General features: G+C 50.7%; 1 protein-coding gene across 2 annotated transcripts in view; it reads left to right on the forward strand.

Annotated features, from left to right (window-relative positions):
- Positions 1 to 16,014, forward strand: part of LOC144682733 (protocadherin Fat 4-like) — a 189,026-nt gene that overhangs the window by 26,385 nt on the left and 146,627 nt on the right. For both annotated transcript variants that reach the window (XM_078545370.1, XM_078545371.1), the window contains exon 5: positions 5,113 to 5,287. In XM_078545370.1, the coding sequence (XP_078401496.1) occupies positions 5,113 to 5,287 (175 nt within the window). The remainder of the gene's footprint in view (positions 1 to 5,112; positions 5,288 to 16,014) is intronic.

Consider the following 16,014-nt stretch of genomic DNA (forward strand, 5'->3'; position numbering starts at 1 on the left):
GGTGATTTCTCACACCGTGACATCCCAATCCCAACACATTAATTATGCATTCCTGTGAAACACGCCATTTTGATGGCAGGCAGGCTCTCATTCACCTGCCACGCCATCACCTCGCCGCTTCATCACGCCGGGCACCATAGTCAAAGTGCAGCCGCACGCAGACCTCTCAGTGCTTCCAGCCCAGGACTGCTACATGGTTTAATGATGCATCCATCGACTGTCTTTTGGATGCAGTAGAGGCCCGCCATGAAGTCCTCTACCCTCGCTCTGGCCGCAGGATGGGCAGCAACATTACCAATCCAGCGGTGGTCAGTACTAATGTCCTGCAAAAGAGGACATCCAGCCAGTGCCACAAGAGGATGAATGACCTCCTCTGTTCCGCCACTCTTCTCATCACTCTCAACTCACACACTAACAAACCCATCACATATCCACATGGCCCTCACTCACTACCAGTGCAAGGGACATCACCATTCACTCTCTCACATACACCTTCATTGTCCTCATCCTGTCCATGGGACCACTCACCACTCACCACCCACACAGGCCAGGCATACAAATCATCCGGCCTGACCAGCGAGGATCTTGTGCTGACGGTGAGGTGGGCGCTGCTCTACCAAATGAGCAGTGCAACATCCAACAAACAACCATGCCGTGAGTGATGTGCCCTCTTTCACAGGCCACTGCCATTGCATTAATTATCTCTCCTTGCTTTTGCAGGGAAATCTGAGAAACAGCTGATGGAGTCCACAACCCAAGACCTCTAATCAAGCCCCGAAAAAACCTCTGAAGAGGAATCTGAAGGCACCTTCCTTGAAGTCCCGTCACAGTGCTCACCCACACCCTCCACCAGCGCAGAGACACACACCTCAGTGGGATCTAGCTTTAGAGTAGCCTTGGGATCACAATCTCGTGCGCACATTGCACTTTCTGATCCACAGCAGGTGGCGGCAGGGACTTCCCAGGTATCCGGCATTCGGAGGACTGCTGGAGGCCAGAAATTTGCTGAGTCTGAGTCAGATGAGGAGCCTCTGGACCCGGTCATGTCACAGTTGCTGGAGCTGCAAAGACAAGCTCGGGAACATCAGGGATGTCTGCTGCACTCCTCAGATTGCAAAGCACGATGGAGGAGTCCACCCACCTTCTATCTGAGGTGATAGCGCCAGCATGCCAGTGCACTGAGGTCAACACTGGTAGGATGGCAGCCACCATGGAGACCCTGGTCCAGGACACCACTCTTGCACTGCTGAGCTGGCTCAACCCCATAGCTGATGCCATAGTTGGCCTCCAGTAGCGTGTATGGAAGAGGGATGCAGGGTAGCTCGATCTCACTCCAGCTTCCCGTTCTCCTTAAGGAGTCAGCTAGGGGCACTTGGGCAACCCTAGGGAGAAGGGTCAGCAGGAGTACACCTCGGGCCATCCGCCCAAGTGATTCCAGGAGAGTGCAGCCCATCCAAATCCCCTCTCCTTGTGACCCCAGCTGCTCCAGCTCCAGAGGATGCCACACAGCAGGACCCCAAAATCAGGCCGGGGCCCTGCAGCTTTTGGCCCTCCACAAGGTGCCCACCAAGGTCGTCATAGACAGGGTGTAGCAGTCAGCAGGCTGCCTCCATCTCTACTGTGGATGTCTGGCAAGCACCAAGACATAGCGGCAGGGTTAAAGAAGCTAAGAAGATGTAGTTGCACAGCCTGGGCACGGTGTTAATCCATAATGTTCACTATTGTAAATAAACTCTCAGGAATGTCTCCCTACCTATGGCTCCTTGTTCTGATGAGCAGTGTTCTTGTCACTCAGTTGTGAAACCTTTCTGCACAAGATAAAGGCAGGTGTCTCAGTTCAGGGCCTCTTCCCTGTGCTCTGTACAGCCTTCAGACCAAAGTGATGGTCCAGCCTCACACTCTCTGGACACATTACTGATGCCTGTACCTCAATGGTGCTGGTCATTGCTGCCAGAATGTAGTGGGCAGGCACAACAGAGTTCCATCATTCTCTCTGTGTGCTCTCAGCACCTTTAAGGTGGGGCTCGCCCCTATCTCATCAGCATCTGTGACTGGTGATGCTGTGCTCCTGAAGGGGTCGGGTGCTGAAGGCTGACAAAGCATCAGGTGCATTTAAAGTTTCACAGCTGCATTTCAATGATATGACCTTGATTGCATATTACAAGCGAGCTGCCCTCAGCCAGAAGGAGTCAGGCGTTCACAGAGGCTGTGTGAAGATCTATGGAGTGTCCTCCTGGAATTGAGTGACTATTAGTGCGTCCACTGCATCTCCATGACAGGACCATTCTCTCAGAGGGTATTTGCACTGCCATAAGCCAGACAGGAGTCAAATGTTCACAGATGCAAGGTGAGGATCTATGGTGTCTCCTCACTGCATGTTGTCATCATCCTCCTCAAATCTAGTTATGAGGGCCTCCCGAGTGCACCTGCCTCGTCTGGCCAATGCGAGGGCCTCATCGCCATCATCATCGCCTTTGAGGATCTCCTCACTTTCACCCCTGACATAGTTGACCGCTTGTTGTGATGGAGATCTGAGCGCCACGCGAGTGCAATTGATGGCACCCTGCAGCAGTAGGAAACCCGAGATCAGGGCAGATCCAATCACTCTTACATCCTGGCTGTCCTGGTCCTGGGTGAAATGCACAAAGTTGTGTGTCTCACGAAGATGGCGTCCGTGACCTGATGGATGCATTTGTGGGTGGAGGCTTGTGATATCCCACAGAGGTCACCTGTGGAGCCCTGAAAGGAGCCACTGGTGTAAAAATTGAGCACCGTGGTCACATTCATGGCCATTGGTAGTGGATGCCCTCCATGTCCCCGTGGAATCCTGCAATGTGACTGACCAGTTCCCTAACATGCGCAGCCTTCGGCGACACTGGTTCTTGGTCATCTGCAGCAGTGAAAGGCGCGTCTATAGACCCTAGATCTAGCTAGGCTCCGGCCAGCGACAGCTCACTGTGGCTCTCCAGCGGCGTGTGCAGGAGCCCCAGCCGCTCCTTCTTCCTGAGGGCACTGCTCCTCCCTCTGCGCAGTCACTCTCTTCTCTGTCGTCTTTGCTCTCTGTACACCATGAGGCATACAGCTGGTTCACCAGGCTCCATGCTCCTTATGTACTCCTCTTGCAGGATGAAAAAGAGAGCTGTGTGGCTTAGCATGGGTGTACTAAGAACCTCTCTTGGTTAAGTCTGAAAGCCCCTTAACACATCCTGGAGAGTGGTGGCCACCACTTGGATGGCCAGAGTTTAGTGCACTGCATAGCTGCCCGAAACCTCACCCTCCTCTGCCCCACTCCACCAGACTGATTGACAGCAGCTTCAGCCATTGGACTGCATGCTGTGCTCTCAGTTCAGGTGCAGGCATTCTCCTAACCCGCACTGCAAGGCTGCACTGTTAGCTTGAACCATGGGGGAGACTGGTCCAAACCGGAATGATGACTTTGCAAGGGGTTGTGAGCGTCTCCACCAGTGAATGATGCATGGCCAGCTTTCGCAAGGAGATTGTACAATGTGCACAATTGTCCAGTTGTTCTGCAGTCCAATAAAACGCTCATTAGTTTGTAGTCTGTGGCTGAGGGATGAAAATCTCTGGAGCACTTGGTGGCACTTTCATATCTCTGTGTTGCACGAACGAGCAGAGGCCCGACTCCACACATGTTAATGTGGTTGTGCCTGAACTGTCTCAGCTGTAGAGGAATGGTTGCTTTATACAAGGTTTCACGAATGCGTGGCCACTTCCTTCCCCCCACCCTGCACATGCTTGTGCACTGCCTTCAACCATAGGACAGCCCTTGACCCGTGTCCCCCCGCCCCCCCCCCCACCCCCAACACCTACCCCCCAACTCGCCTCAAACGCAGGGCAGCACTTGCATCCCTCCCCACCAAGTGGCCTCAACCTTGAAGTCCAACAGGAGATCCTTGTGAGCGCTGTACGTTAGTGTGCACTCACCTCTGAGTTCCCCTCAAAGTGCAGCCTGCCAAGTGTACACCTTATATATGCTGTTGTGAAACACGTCGGCGTGATTAGCAGATGATCCAGTGTGATGGGATGATTCGGGTGGGCTGGCCTTATAACGAAATGCTGTTGTGTTACAATGAGGCTCCCGATGTCCGACAGCAGGAAACGCAGACCGCCAACGACAGCGAACGGTCGCAAACTGGTTTCATGACGTTGTGAAACCGATTTCTGGCCTTCTCGCCATATTGTCCACTTACGCCGCCGAACACACCCAACGCCATCAGGCACGGAACAGTCCATCCAAGGCCCCCCATTCCCACTCTCCCACTGACACAACAGCTAGTTCTTGCCTGCTCCTGTGGCTGCGGCTCCCTCCAGAATGTTCCTCACACAACAGGGAGCCAAGCCTGCCAATCAGGTTGGCTTCCAGGTTGGAAAACCTGCTAAAAAAAAAGGCGCAACTATGGAGTCAAAATTGCATGGCATGTGGGGAAATATGATTCAGCGTATTTCTCAAGCAGTGCATGAAACCCTTTGAGGTGGATAATAATGTCGGCGTTCAGAGCTGTGAGTACTGTCAATCTTGCTATGGTTCATCCTCTGCCGGGGAACACAGCCATTTCTGAAATGAATTTATAACATAGGCATTACCCTATTGAAAACTCTGCTGAATGAAGTGATTTTATAAATAGACATTTTTTAACTCGCTTTTTTGTTGTTATTTTTGTTAAGGGAACAGGAAGAGGCTAAAGACTGATGTGTCATTTTGGTCACAATGACATTATCAACAGTACTTGATGTACTGGGACTTAGGTATTCACTGTGTATTCAGTATCAAATAAGATAAAGTTTGCACAACACTTTATATAAAGACACCTCCCCTTTAAAGGAGTCTTAGACCTATCAAAATACCGTGAAATTAGCAGGATTGTCCAGTTACTCCAAATTAATTCAGTGCAATTCATCTTGAAACTGATATTCTAACACTAAACATTTTCTGATTAAACAGTAGATGGAAGGAACACAGCAATTCAAAATATTCAGAAAAATATTATAAGCAGTGGGCTTTCAAGATAAGTACATTGATCATGTGCAGAAACACTTATAAAATATTATGTGGAAAACTATTACTTAGTTTGGCCCTGCTGTGTTTCCTAGGTACTGGGGCGTGATGATGACCTGGGTTCCAACAGTAAGCTGACCTATGAGATTAACCGTGGAAATGAAGATGGCAAGTTCTCAATCTCAGCAAATGGAGGAATCAGCCTGGTGCAGAGTCTAGACAGAGAAACTCGGGGAGAATACATGCTGTTGGTAACCGTCACAGATGCAGGTAATGCAGGGATACTTAGTGAAACATCTTAAAGTAGAGATTTATGATTTATGCAATCAAAAACTTCTTAAAAAATGTTTTTTACTCCACTCCCCCTATCGTCATGATTTTAATCACACTATCTTTCAGCTGCCCCTGGCAGAGTGGATCAGCAGCTATAGCTTAACCTCATATAAATCCAAGACAACAAAAGAGGAAACTCAGGCCCACATTACTTTTCCTGCGATTAATTTTTGTTTCTGCTGCTGCTCAGACATTAGACATGCGCCCAGTGGATTCAGAATACGGCCCGAACCATTTTGATGGTCAGCTCCCATCTGAAACCCATGGGTGAGTTTCCCACGGGTTTCCAGTACTGACAGGCAGGTCGCTCATTAGGAGGGTGCGAATTTCTGGTGGACCCAGAGCCTATTTGAAGCATGGGGCGAGGGGGTTTTTTTGATTGGTGAGCTGTGTGGTTGCTGCGACTGAACAGTCAGTGAGAGATGGTACTTGAAGGGGCAACCAGGGTTTTAGATGCATTGGTGGAGGTCTTGCTGTGCCAGGTGACCCAGGGCAGTCACAGCTTCCTCTGCTGAAGTGCAGCATATTTCCTTGCACTAGAGAAGCTATTAAAATCAGCCCCATTGTTCTGTATTAAAGCACAAAACTACATTACTGAATGCTACACACACATTCAGAGTTGAAGCACATTGTGGCCAGTACATAGAAATTGAAATAAAAGCAAAAAACTGCGGATGTTGGAAATCCAAAACAAAAACAAAAATACCTGGAAAAACTCAGCAGGTCTGACAGCATCAGCGGAGAGGAGCACAGTTAACGTTTCGAGTCCGAATGACCCGTCAACAGAACTAAGTAAAAATAGAAGAGAGGTGAAATATAAGCTGGTTTAAGGGGGGTTGGGACAAGTAGAGCTGGATAGAGGGCCAGTGATAGGTGGAGATAACCAAAAGATGTCACGGACAAAAGGACAAAGAGGTGTTGAAGGTGGTGATATTATCAAAGGAATGTGCTAATTAAGGGTAGAAAGCAGGACAAGCAAGGTACAGATAGCCCTAGTGGGGGTGGGGTGAAGGAATCGAAAAAGGCTAAAAGGTAGAGATAAAACAATGGATGGAAATACATTTAAAAATAATGGAAGTAAGTGGGGGAAAAAAATCTATATAAATTATTGAAAAAAAAAACGGGGGGGGGCGCGGAATCGGAAAGGGGATGGGGATGGAGGAGAGAGTTCATGATCTAAAATTGTTGAACTCAATATTCAGTCCAGAAGGCTGTAAAGTGCCTAGTCGGAAGATGAGGTGCTGTTCCTCCAGTTTGCGTTGAGCTTCACTGGAACAATGCAGCAAGCCAAGGACGGACATGTGGGCATGAGAGCAGGGTGGAGTGTTGAAATGGCAAGCGACAGGGAGGTCTGGGTAATGCTTGCGGACAGATCGAAGGTGTTCTGCAAAGCGGTCACCCAGTCTGCGTTTGGTCTCTCCAGTGTAGAGGAAACTGCATTGGGAGCAACGAATGCAGTAGACTAAATTGAGGGAAGTGCAAGTGAAATGCTGCTTCACTTGAAAGGAGTGTTTGGGCCCTTGGACGGTGAGGAGAGGGGAAGTAAAGGGGCAGGTGTTGCACCTTCTGCGGTTGCATGGGAAGGTGCCGTGGGAGGGGGTTGAGGTGTAGGGGGTGATGGAGGAGTGGACCAGGGTGTCCCGGAGGGAACGATCCCTGCGGAATGCTGCCAGGGGGTGAAGGGAAGATGTGTTTGGTGGTGGCATCATGCTGGAGTTGGTGGAAATGGCGGAGGATGATCCTTTGAATGCGGAGGCTGGTGGGGTGATAAGTGAGGACAAGGGGGACCCTATCATGTTTCTGGGAGGGAGAAGAAGGTGTGAGGGTGGATGCACGGGAGATGGGCCGGACACGGTTGAGGGCCCTGTCAACCACCGTGGGTGGAAAACCTCGGTTAAGGAAGAAGGAGGACATGTCAGAGGAACTGTTTTTGAAAGTGGCATCATCAGAACAGATGCGACGGAGGCGAAGGAACTGAGAGAATGGGATGGAGTCCTTACAGGAAGTGGGGTGTGAGGAGCTGTAGTCGAGGTAGCTGTGGGAGTCGATAGTCTTGTAATGGATATTGGTGGACAGTCTATCACCAGAAATTGAGACTGAGAGGTCAAGGAAGTAGGGAAGTGTCAGAGATGGACCATGTGAAAATGATGGAGGGGTGGAGATTGGAAGCAAAATTAATAAATTTTTCCAGGTCCAGATGAGAGCATGAAGAAATTGAACCTATGAGGATAATTTTGACTTTGACACCGGGGCGGTAACCTGGTGGAGCAGATCGCCGGTCCTTTACAGAACTCACCCGCTTCTTGTTCCATTGACATCAGGTGGGTGGGAAATCCACTTCACCAGATTACTCCCTAAGCAATAAAACCATGCACTGGATTTACTGCTTCTTCTACCAGTGGGTTTGAAGACAGGGGGCACGTTAAATACAGTTGGGACCAGGCCAGCCACTTACCTGCCTGCCCCTGACGCCACCATAACTTTACCAGTGGCCGGGGGAGGCATTGGTCTGTGCATGGGCCAATTGAGGCCCGTAAGTGGGCAATTAATACCCACTTGAGGGCCTCATCCCATTGTCACTGGTATTTAACCGCCAGGAGTAGAGGCCCACGCCAACTTTCCCTGAGCAGGCTGGTGGCGGGCAAGGAGGGGGTACCCCATTAACATGCCCCCCAGACCCATTGGAGGGCCCCACCCAAGATGCCAGCCCAGCCTAATTCCCCTCTGCACCCCACCCCAGCCCCCCAGACCTTTTTACCCTGGTCCCTAGCCCTCTCAGAAACATCCAACCCCAGTCCCCCATTGCCAGGACTTGCAAACTTGGCCCCAGCGAGATGCTGACACTTACTTCAAATCTCAGATCCAGTGCAGCGCACCTTCTCATGTATCTCACCGTAGTACCAGCAGTGGCCACCACTTGCAGTGGTGCTATCGGTGTGTTGAGCTGCTGGTCATTGATTGCCTGGCAGCTCCCTGAGGTGGGACATCCTGGTGATGGGGACGGAAGTCATTACATGGCTGTTGGGGAGGTGTCCAGAGTGGGGTGGGCACCCCTGACTTTTAAAACTAGGGGCTGGAGGTGGGGACTATGGTGCCCAATTAAATCAAGCCCCATGCCTCTTGCAACTTAAGGCAGAATCATCCCAGATTTGCACTAAGTGCTGTAGCGGATGTTTTACCCGCCAGCTGCAATGGCGGCTTTTCACGTTGTGTCATCCCAAACCCACCATATTCATTATGCATTCCCAAGAAACACGGTGTTTCAATGGTGGACGGGCTCTCATCTGCCTGCCATGCCATTGCCTTGTTGCTTCATCACGCTGGGCACCATATTTAAAGTCCAGCCACACGCACACATCTCAATGCTTCCAGCCCACGACTGCTGCACAAAAGATAGGATGGCCCTGAATGGTGAAAAGACTGCAGGCCCCCAGGTTTAGAGACATGTCCCTCAAGCACCTTTTGGACGCTGTGGAGTCCCGCTGTGATGTCCTCTACCCCCGCTCTGGCCGCAGGAGGGGCAGCGGCATCTTCAATCCAGCATGGGATGTGGTGGCAGCGGTGCTCAGCGCTATGCCCTGCAAAAGAGGACAGCCAACCAGTGCCACTGCAATATGAAAGGTCTCATTCGTTCTGCCAAGATAACACACTCTTCTCATCACTCTCAACTCACACACTCACAAACCCATCACACATCCACAGGGATCTCACACCTCCAGGGTCAACACCACTAACTCTCACACACACCTTCACATCTCCATCAGACTCATATCCTCTGGGGCTCGTGTCCTTATCCTGTCCATGGCTCCACTCACCACACAAACATTCCACACAAGGCCATGTGTCCTGCTCACACTCTTCATCTGTTTTCATGAAGGAGAAGCTGGCTCACAACAGCAGGGAGCGGTCCCAGACCAGGGGTGGGGTAGCCCCCATTAGGCCCCTCACTCACTTTGAGGAGCATGCCATCGCGCTGACCGGTGAGGATGTGGACCGTGCCTGTGGTGACGGTGAGGTCGGCAGCAAACACCCAGGTGATTATCCTGCACCACATCATCCCTCCCTCAACGTAAATGTGAGTGCTCTCTCTCCTGCTTTTGATTCTGCTGTCATGCACTGCTCATTTCTACTTTGGTTCACAGGGAGCTCTGACAAGCGACCGACACCCTCAGCCAGCCAATCCCTCAGCTCCATCCATGTCCTCACCTCCAACCAAGAGAATGCCTCCTCCATTGAAGAGCTGGAAATAAGCAATCACAATGATTGAGAAATGAGACCCATCACAATGCTTACCCACACCCTGCACCAGCACAGAGACACACACCTCAGTGGGACCTAGACCTAGAGCAGGTTCGGGTTCACAATCTGGTGGTCTCCGCTTGGACACATGTCTGCAGCAGGAGGAGGAAGCTTTGGCCAAGCTCCCTCACTCGGAGAACTGCGGAGTCAGATGACAAGCCTCAGGATTCGGCCTTCCAACTCATCCTGGAGAGTCAATGGAAGGCGTGGGAACATCACGCAGAGCTGTTGGAAGCCCTCGAGGAGTGGTACACGAGTCTGAGGAGTGTGTTCTCCTGCTCTCTGATGAAGTGGTGCCCACACGTGCATGTGTGGAGGTCTCCATGGAGAGCAGGGCGAATGCCATGGAGATCCTGGGCCAGTAGAAATCGGAGGTGTGTACAGACCTTCACTCCATTGCGGGAGCCATGGGTGGGTTCCTGCAGTGTCAACGCAAGAGGGAAACAGGGCACCTCAACATCCCTCCAGGTGCTCCTTCCCCTCAAGGAGTCAGGCCGGGGCCCCCGGGCACCCGAAGGGAGAAGGAGCGGCAGCTGGACACCCCTGGGTCATCCATTCAGGAATCTCAGAGGCTGTCCACTCCCTCCGAGTCCCCTATATCTGTGACCCCTTCAACCTCGTCCTCTGTCACCGCAGAGGGAGCTGGCCAATGAGTGATTCTGGAGGGAGAAGTGTGTGTGTGGCAGGGCCTTTCGGAGCCTCGTGCAAGCACTCGCCCACACATGTAGATCCTTCACTTATCACACCCACCTCAATGTCCTGAGCATTTTCAATGCTGCCTGTTGGGGTTTGCTTTCAGTTGTCCATCTGAGCTGACCTGCATCTCCATCCACACAATGATCACACGCCCATGCAGCACCTGATCTCGCCCACCATGACTGTCATTTAACTTTTGATTTGGACAGCATGGTCTGAATTCACATCTTCATAAGCTCTCCCATCTTTTCCCCTCCCCCAGTCACCCATTTCCCTTGCTCCCATCACAGTTGACCCCCCGGCATGACTTTCTACCTCCCCTCTGTGACCTACCAGCCACAACCCTTTCCCTTCAGGGATGTCCAGGTGAACGTGGACATTCCCTTCAGTCCCGAAAATCCCACCCCCATCCACACTCACCTCCAAGTCCCCATTAACCACCTTCACTGTCCCTTCTCCCACTACCGTCGAACCCTCACCCTCCCACTCTACCGCCTCACTCTGCCCTCGGTCATTCTCACCATTCCCTTATAACATGCCCACCCTCAGTTCACTCCTCAGGAGGCAGTCATGGACACATCTGACCTTCCCTTGCATGTTCAGCTGGTGACCGCCCCGCCAGACCCCTTCCCCCCACAACCCCTTCCCTCCCACTGGAATCCCTTCCCCCTCTAGACCCCTTCCTCCAGGAACCCCTTCCCATCTCTGGACCCCTTTCCCCACCAAAACCCCTTACCTCACTTAGTCCTCCCACCCTCTTTGCTTAGTCCCTCCCCCTTCCTGATTCCCTCAGAAACCCTTACTTCTTCCACCACCCTTAGTCCTTTCCCCCTCCCGACTCCTTCCTCCATGGTTACCTCTTCCTCCAGCCTCACTTCTTCCTCCAGCCTTACCCCTACCCCCTTCCTGACACCCTCAGAGACCCTCACTTCTTCTTCCAGCTTTACCCCTTTCCCCTTCCCGACTCCTTCCTTCACCTTTACTTCCTCCTCCATCCTTACATCTTCCTCCACCCTTACTCCTTCCCCTCACCGCACTCCTCCCTGCTCCAATCTCCATCACTTATGATGTCGATGGCATAGTGATGTTATCACTGGACTATTAACCCAGAGACCCTGGATAATCCTCTGGGGACCGGGGTTCGAATCCCACCACGGCAGATGGTGGAATTTAAATTTAATAAAATTCTGGTATTAAAAAGCCTAATGATGACCATGAAACCATTGTTGATTGTTGTAAAAACACATCTGGTTCACTAATGTCCTTTAGGGAAGGAAATCTGTCGTCCTTACCTGGGCTGGCCTACATGTGACTCCAGACCCACAGCAATGTGGTTGACTCTTAAATGCCCTCTGAAATAGCCTAGCAAGCCATTCAGTTGTACCAAACTGCTACAAAGTCTAAAAAAAGGAATGAAACTGGACGGACCACCCAGCATCGACCTCAGAACCTGAAACGATAACAGCAATCTCAGCCCTGTCAATCTTGCAAAATTCTCCTTACTAACATCTGAGGGCTAGTGCCAAAATTGGGAGAGCTACCTCACAGACTAGTCAAGCAACAACCTGACATAATCATCCTCACGGAATCATATCTTACAGATAATGTCCCAGACACCACCATCACCATCCCTGGGTATGTCCTGTCCCATCGGCAAGACAGACCCAGCAGAGGTGGCGGCACAGTGGTACACAGTCGGGAGGAAGTTGCCCTGGGAGTCCTCAACATCAACTCCAGACCCCATGAAATCTCATGGCTTCAGGTCAAACATGGGCAAGGAAACTTCCTGCTTGATTACCACGTACCGCCCTCCCTCAGTTGATGAATCGGTACTCCTCTATGTTGAACACCACTTGGAGGAAGCACTGAGGGTGACAAGGGTGCAGACTGTACTCTGGTTGGGGGACGTCATGTCCATCACCAAGAGTGGCTCAATAGCACCACTGCATACCAAGCTGGCCGGTTCCTAAAGGACATAGGTGCTGTTCTGTTCTTGAGTTGCTAGATTTGTTTGAAATCTATCCCATTTAGCATGGTGGTAGTTACACACAACATGATGGAGGGTATCCTCAATGTGAAGGCGGGACTTGATCTCCACAAGGGCTGAGCGATGGCCACTCCTACCGATACTGTCATGGACGGATGTATTTGTGGCAGGCAGGTTGGTGAGGATGAGGTCAAGTATGTTTTTCCCTCTTGTTGGTTCCCTCACCATCTTATGCAGGATGCATTTGTGCATCCGTTCTGTTGAAGGGTCATGAGGACTCGAAACGTCAACTCTTTTCTTCTCCGCTGATGCTGCCAGACCTGCTGAGTTTTTCCAGGTAATTCTGTTTTTGTTTCGGATTTCCAGCATTCGCAGTAGTTTTTTGTTTTTATTTAGGGGCTAGGCTGGGTCTGTGGTAGATAAGGCCAGCCTTCCAGACTCATCCCACCCAGCCCCGGATCATCCGCCCAGGTCGGTGGGAAAACACACCGGTGTAGAACACGTTTTAACAACTGTGACGTGCAGAAGTCAGGACTTAACACCAAGGTCTTGCTCACAACGCGGATATCCAAGGAGCAGAAGATGCTGGAGCCCGACAGCAATGGCACACCGGAGGAATGTCCATGGGCATGCTAGGTGGATTCTCATGGACATGGCTCTGCTGCGAAGCAGCGCACGGAAGTTAGAAAGTCACTATGGATGATGGTTGAGAGGTGAGAGAGGAAGGTCTAGGATCGACTGGGAGAGGAAGAGGTGTCGGGTGGGGGGGGTGGGGTGGGTGGGGTGGGGGGGGGGGGCGTTGAGGTTGGGAGGGGGGTAATGATGGTGCTGAGGGGTGAGGTTGGGAGGGAAAGAAGGAGTCAAGGGGGGTGAGTTTGGGAGGGGGGAATGAAGGAGCCAGGTGGGGTTGAGGTTGGGAGGAGGGGAATGAAGGTGTCAGGGGGGGTGAGGTTGGGAGGGGGGATGGAGTGCGGGGAGAGGAGGGGGTAATGGGGGAGAAGATGGCAACTGGGGATATAGGTGAAGCTTTGTTTTTTTTGTTCATTCACAGGGTGTGGGCATCGCTGGCTAGGCCAGCATTTATTGCCCATCCCTAATTGCCCTTGAGAAGGTGTTGGTGAGCTGCCTTCTTGAACTGCTGCAGCCCATGTGGTGTAGGTACACCTGCAGTGCTGTTAGGGAGGGAGTTCCAGGATTTTGGCCCATTGACAGTGAAGGAACAGCGATATGTTTCCAAGTCAGGGTGGTGAGTGGCTTGGAGGGGAACTTCCAGGTGGTGATGTTCCCATGTATCTGCTGCCCTTGTCCTTCTAGATGGTAGTGGTCGTGAATTTGGAAGGTGCTGCCGAAGGAGCCTTGGTGAATTCCTGCAGTGCATCTTGTAGGTGGTACACACTGCTGCTAGTGTGTGTCGGTGGTGGAGGGAGTGAATTTTTGTGGATGTGGCACCAATCAAGTGGATTGCTTTGTCCTGGATGGTGTCAAGCTTCTTGAGTGTTGTTGGAGCTGCACACATCCAGGAAAGTGGGGAGTATTCAATCTCAATCCTGATTTGTGTCTTGTAGATGGTAGACAGGCTTTGGGGAGTCAAGAGATGAGTTACTCATCGCAGGATTCCTAGTCTCTGACCTGCTCTTGTAGCCACAGTATTTATATGGCGAGTCCAGTTCAGTTTCTGGTTAATGGCAACCCTCAGGATGTTGATAGTGGGGATTCAGGGATGGTAATGCCATTGAACGTCATGAGGTGATGGTTAGATTCTCTCTTGTTGGAGATGGTCATTGCCTGACACTTGTGTGGTGTTCCTCCAGTACCTCATCTTCCGACTAGGCACTTTACAGCCTTCCGGGCTGAATATTGAATTCAACAACTTTAGATCTTAAACTCCCCCTCCCCCCATCCCCACCCTGTTTCTTCCCCTTCCCTTTTGTTTTTTTTCAATAATTTATATAGATTTTTCTTTTCCCACCTATTTCCATTATTTTTAAATCTACAACTAATACCTTGTCAGTCTTTCCACCCCACCCCCACTAGAGCTGTACCTTGAGTGTCCTGCCATCCATTCTTAATTAGTACTTTTCTTAGATAATATCACCACCTTCAACACCTCTTTGATCCTTTTGTCTGTGACATCTTTTGATTATCTGCTCCTATCACTGCTTGCTTGTCCCTACAACCACCCCACCCTCAACTTCTCTCCCCCCGCCCCCCACCTTAAACCAGCTTATATTTCACCGCTCTCCTAACTATACTTCAATTCTGTTGAAGGGTCATGTGGACTCGAAACATCGACTCTTTTCATCTCCACCGATGCTGCCAGACCTGCTCAGTTTTTCCAGGTAATTCTGTTTTTGTTTTGGATTTCCAGCATCTGCAGTAGCTTTTTGTTTTTATGGCCTTCTAATGATATGCTGATGTATTACAATGAAGTCCCTGACGTCTGATGGTGAGGAATGTGGTCTGGCATCAAAGGGCTGAGTGGATGATCGCAAACTGGTTTCACAATGTCGTGAAACCAATTTTTGGCCCTCTCGCAATATTGTCTGCTCACGCCACCAACGTCAGCAGGCACGGACAATTCCGCCCTTAGATAGGTTTTAGACATCACTGCTACCATTGCTCCTAAACAGGGCAGGGGCCACATATCACTGCAGCACTGTACCAAGGCATCAGGGCTACAGAGCTGAGAAAGTTGTTTGGAAAAACTTAAACAAAGAGCCGTTCAAAAGTCCATTGACTTCAGAGGACCGTAAAATCCCTCCAACGTAAAATTCCGGTGAAAGTGTTTTTGTTTCATGCAAATCTTCAGTAAAATTTTAGTTTAATCCCCATACCTATATAATTCTGGACACACATTTGTAGCATGTCTGAAAATATTAATATTCCATTAGAATACCTGTCCCATGTGTCCCTCAATGTTCCAGGAATAGGTTCCTAAACTATACTTAGGACAATTAACTAATTTGTTTTCCTGAAAAGACTAATTCAAAATGGAGTCTGCAGGCCTATCTCATCACCAGATTGCAGAAGATATAGAGGGACAGCTGTTTTGATGTGCCAGATACAAATGTGAACTAGCAGCTGCCATCTTGGTAGAGTATTGATGTTATCTGTTTACAGCCAATATACTCAGGAATTCACCAGCTCCTTTTCCTTCTTGGTGTTGAGGCAGCTCCACCCATCCCTCTGTCTGTGCCCCAGTCCTCACCTATTTCCCTGGATTAGGATTTATTAGGAATGCACAGTGATGTTCCAGCTGTCAAGCAGGATGCTAGTCAGGAAACACCAGTGTCGGTGGAAGAACTGGTGAGAAACTTAACGTGATAACGTTGCCATTGAAGTTTGGTATGAGGACAGGGCCAGCTGGAGAGATATCTCCCTCCTGTTTGTGTATATACAGCTGTCTCTCAGGGGCTCCTCCCATCCCAACATCACAACCTCAGGGAGTAGCAGCAGCTGTTGACAGAGAGAAGGGAATTCTGCTGGGCTCTAAGCCGTATCCTGCACCTCCCCGATGTGGCAGATAGGAAAGAAGCAGATCACAGTGTGGGCAGGGGAATGGAAATCCCAGCTGGGCAATGAGGCTGCGATAGCTCCCATCAACCAAATAGAGTCATAGGCTGGGATTTCCTGGCTCCGTCGTGACAGGACCCATCACAGGGAATGCAGCTGCCCAGCCAAA

Source organism: Cetorhinus maximus, chromosome 7 (assembly GCF_964194155.1).
Source record: "Cetorhinus maximus chromosome 7, sCetMax3.hap1.1, whole genome shotgun sequence".
Taxonomy (NCBI): Eukaryota; Metazoa; Chordata; class Chondrichthyes; order Lamniformes; family Cetorhinidae; genus Cetorhinus; species Cetorhinus maximus.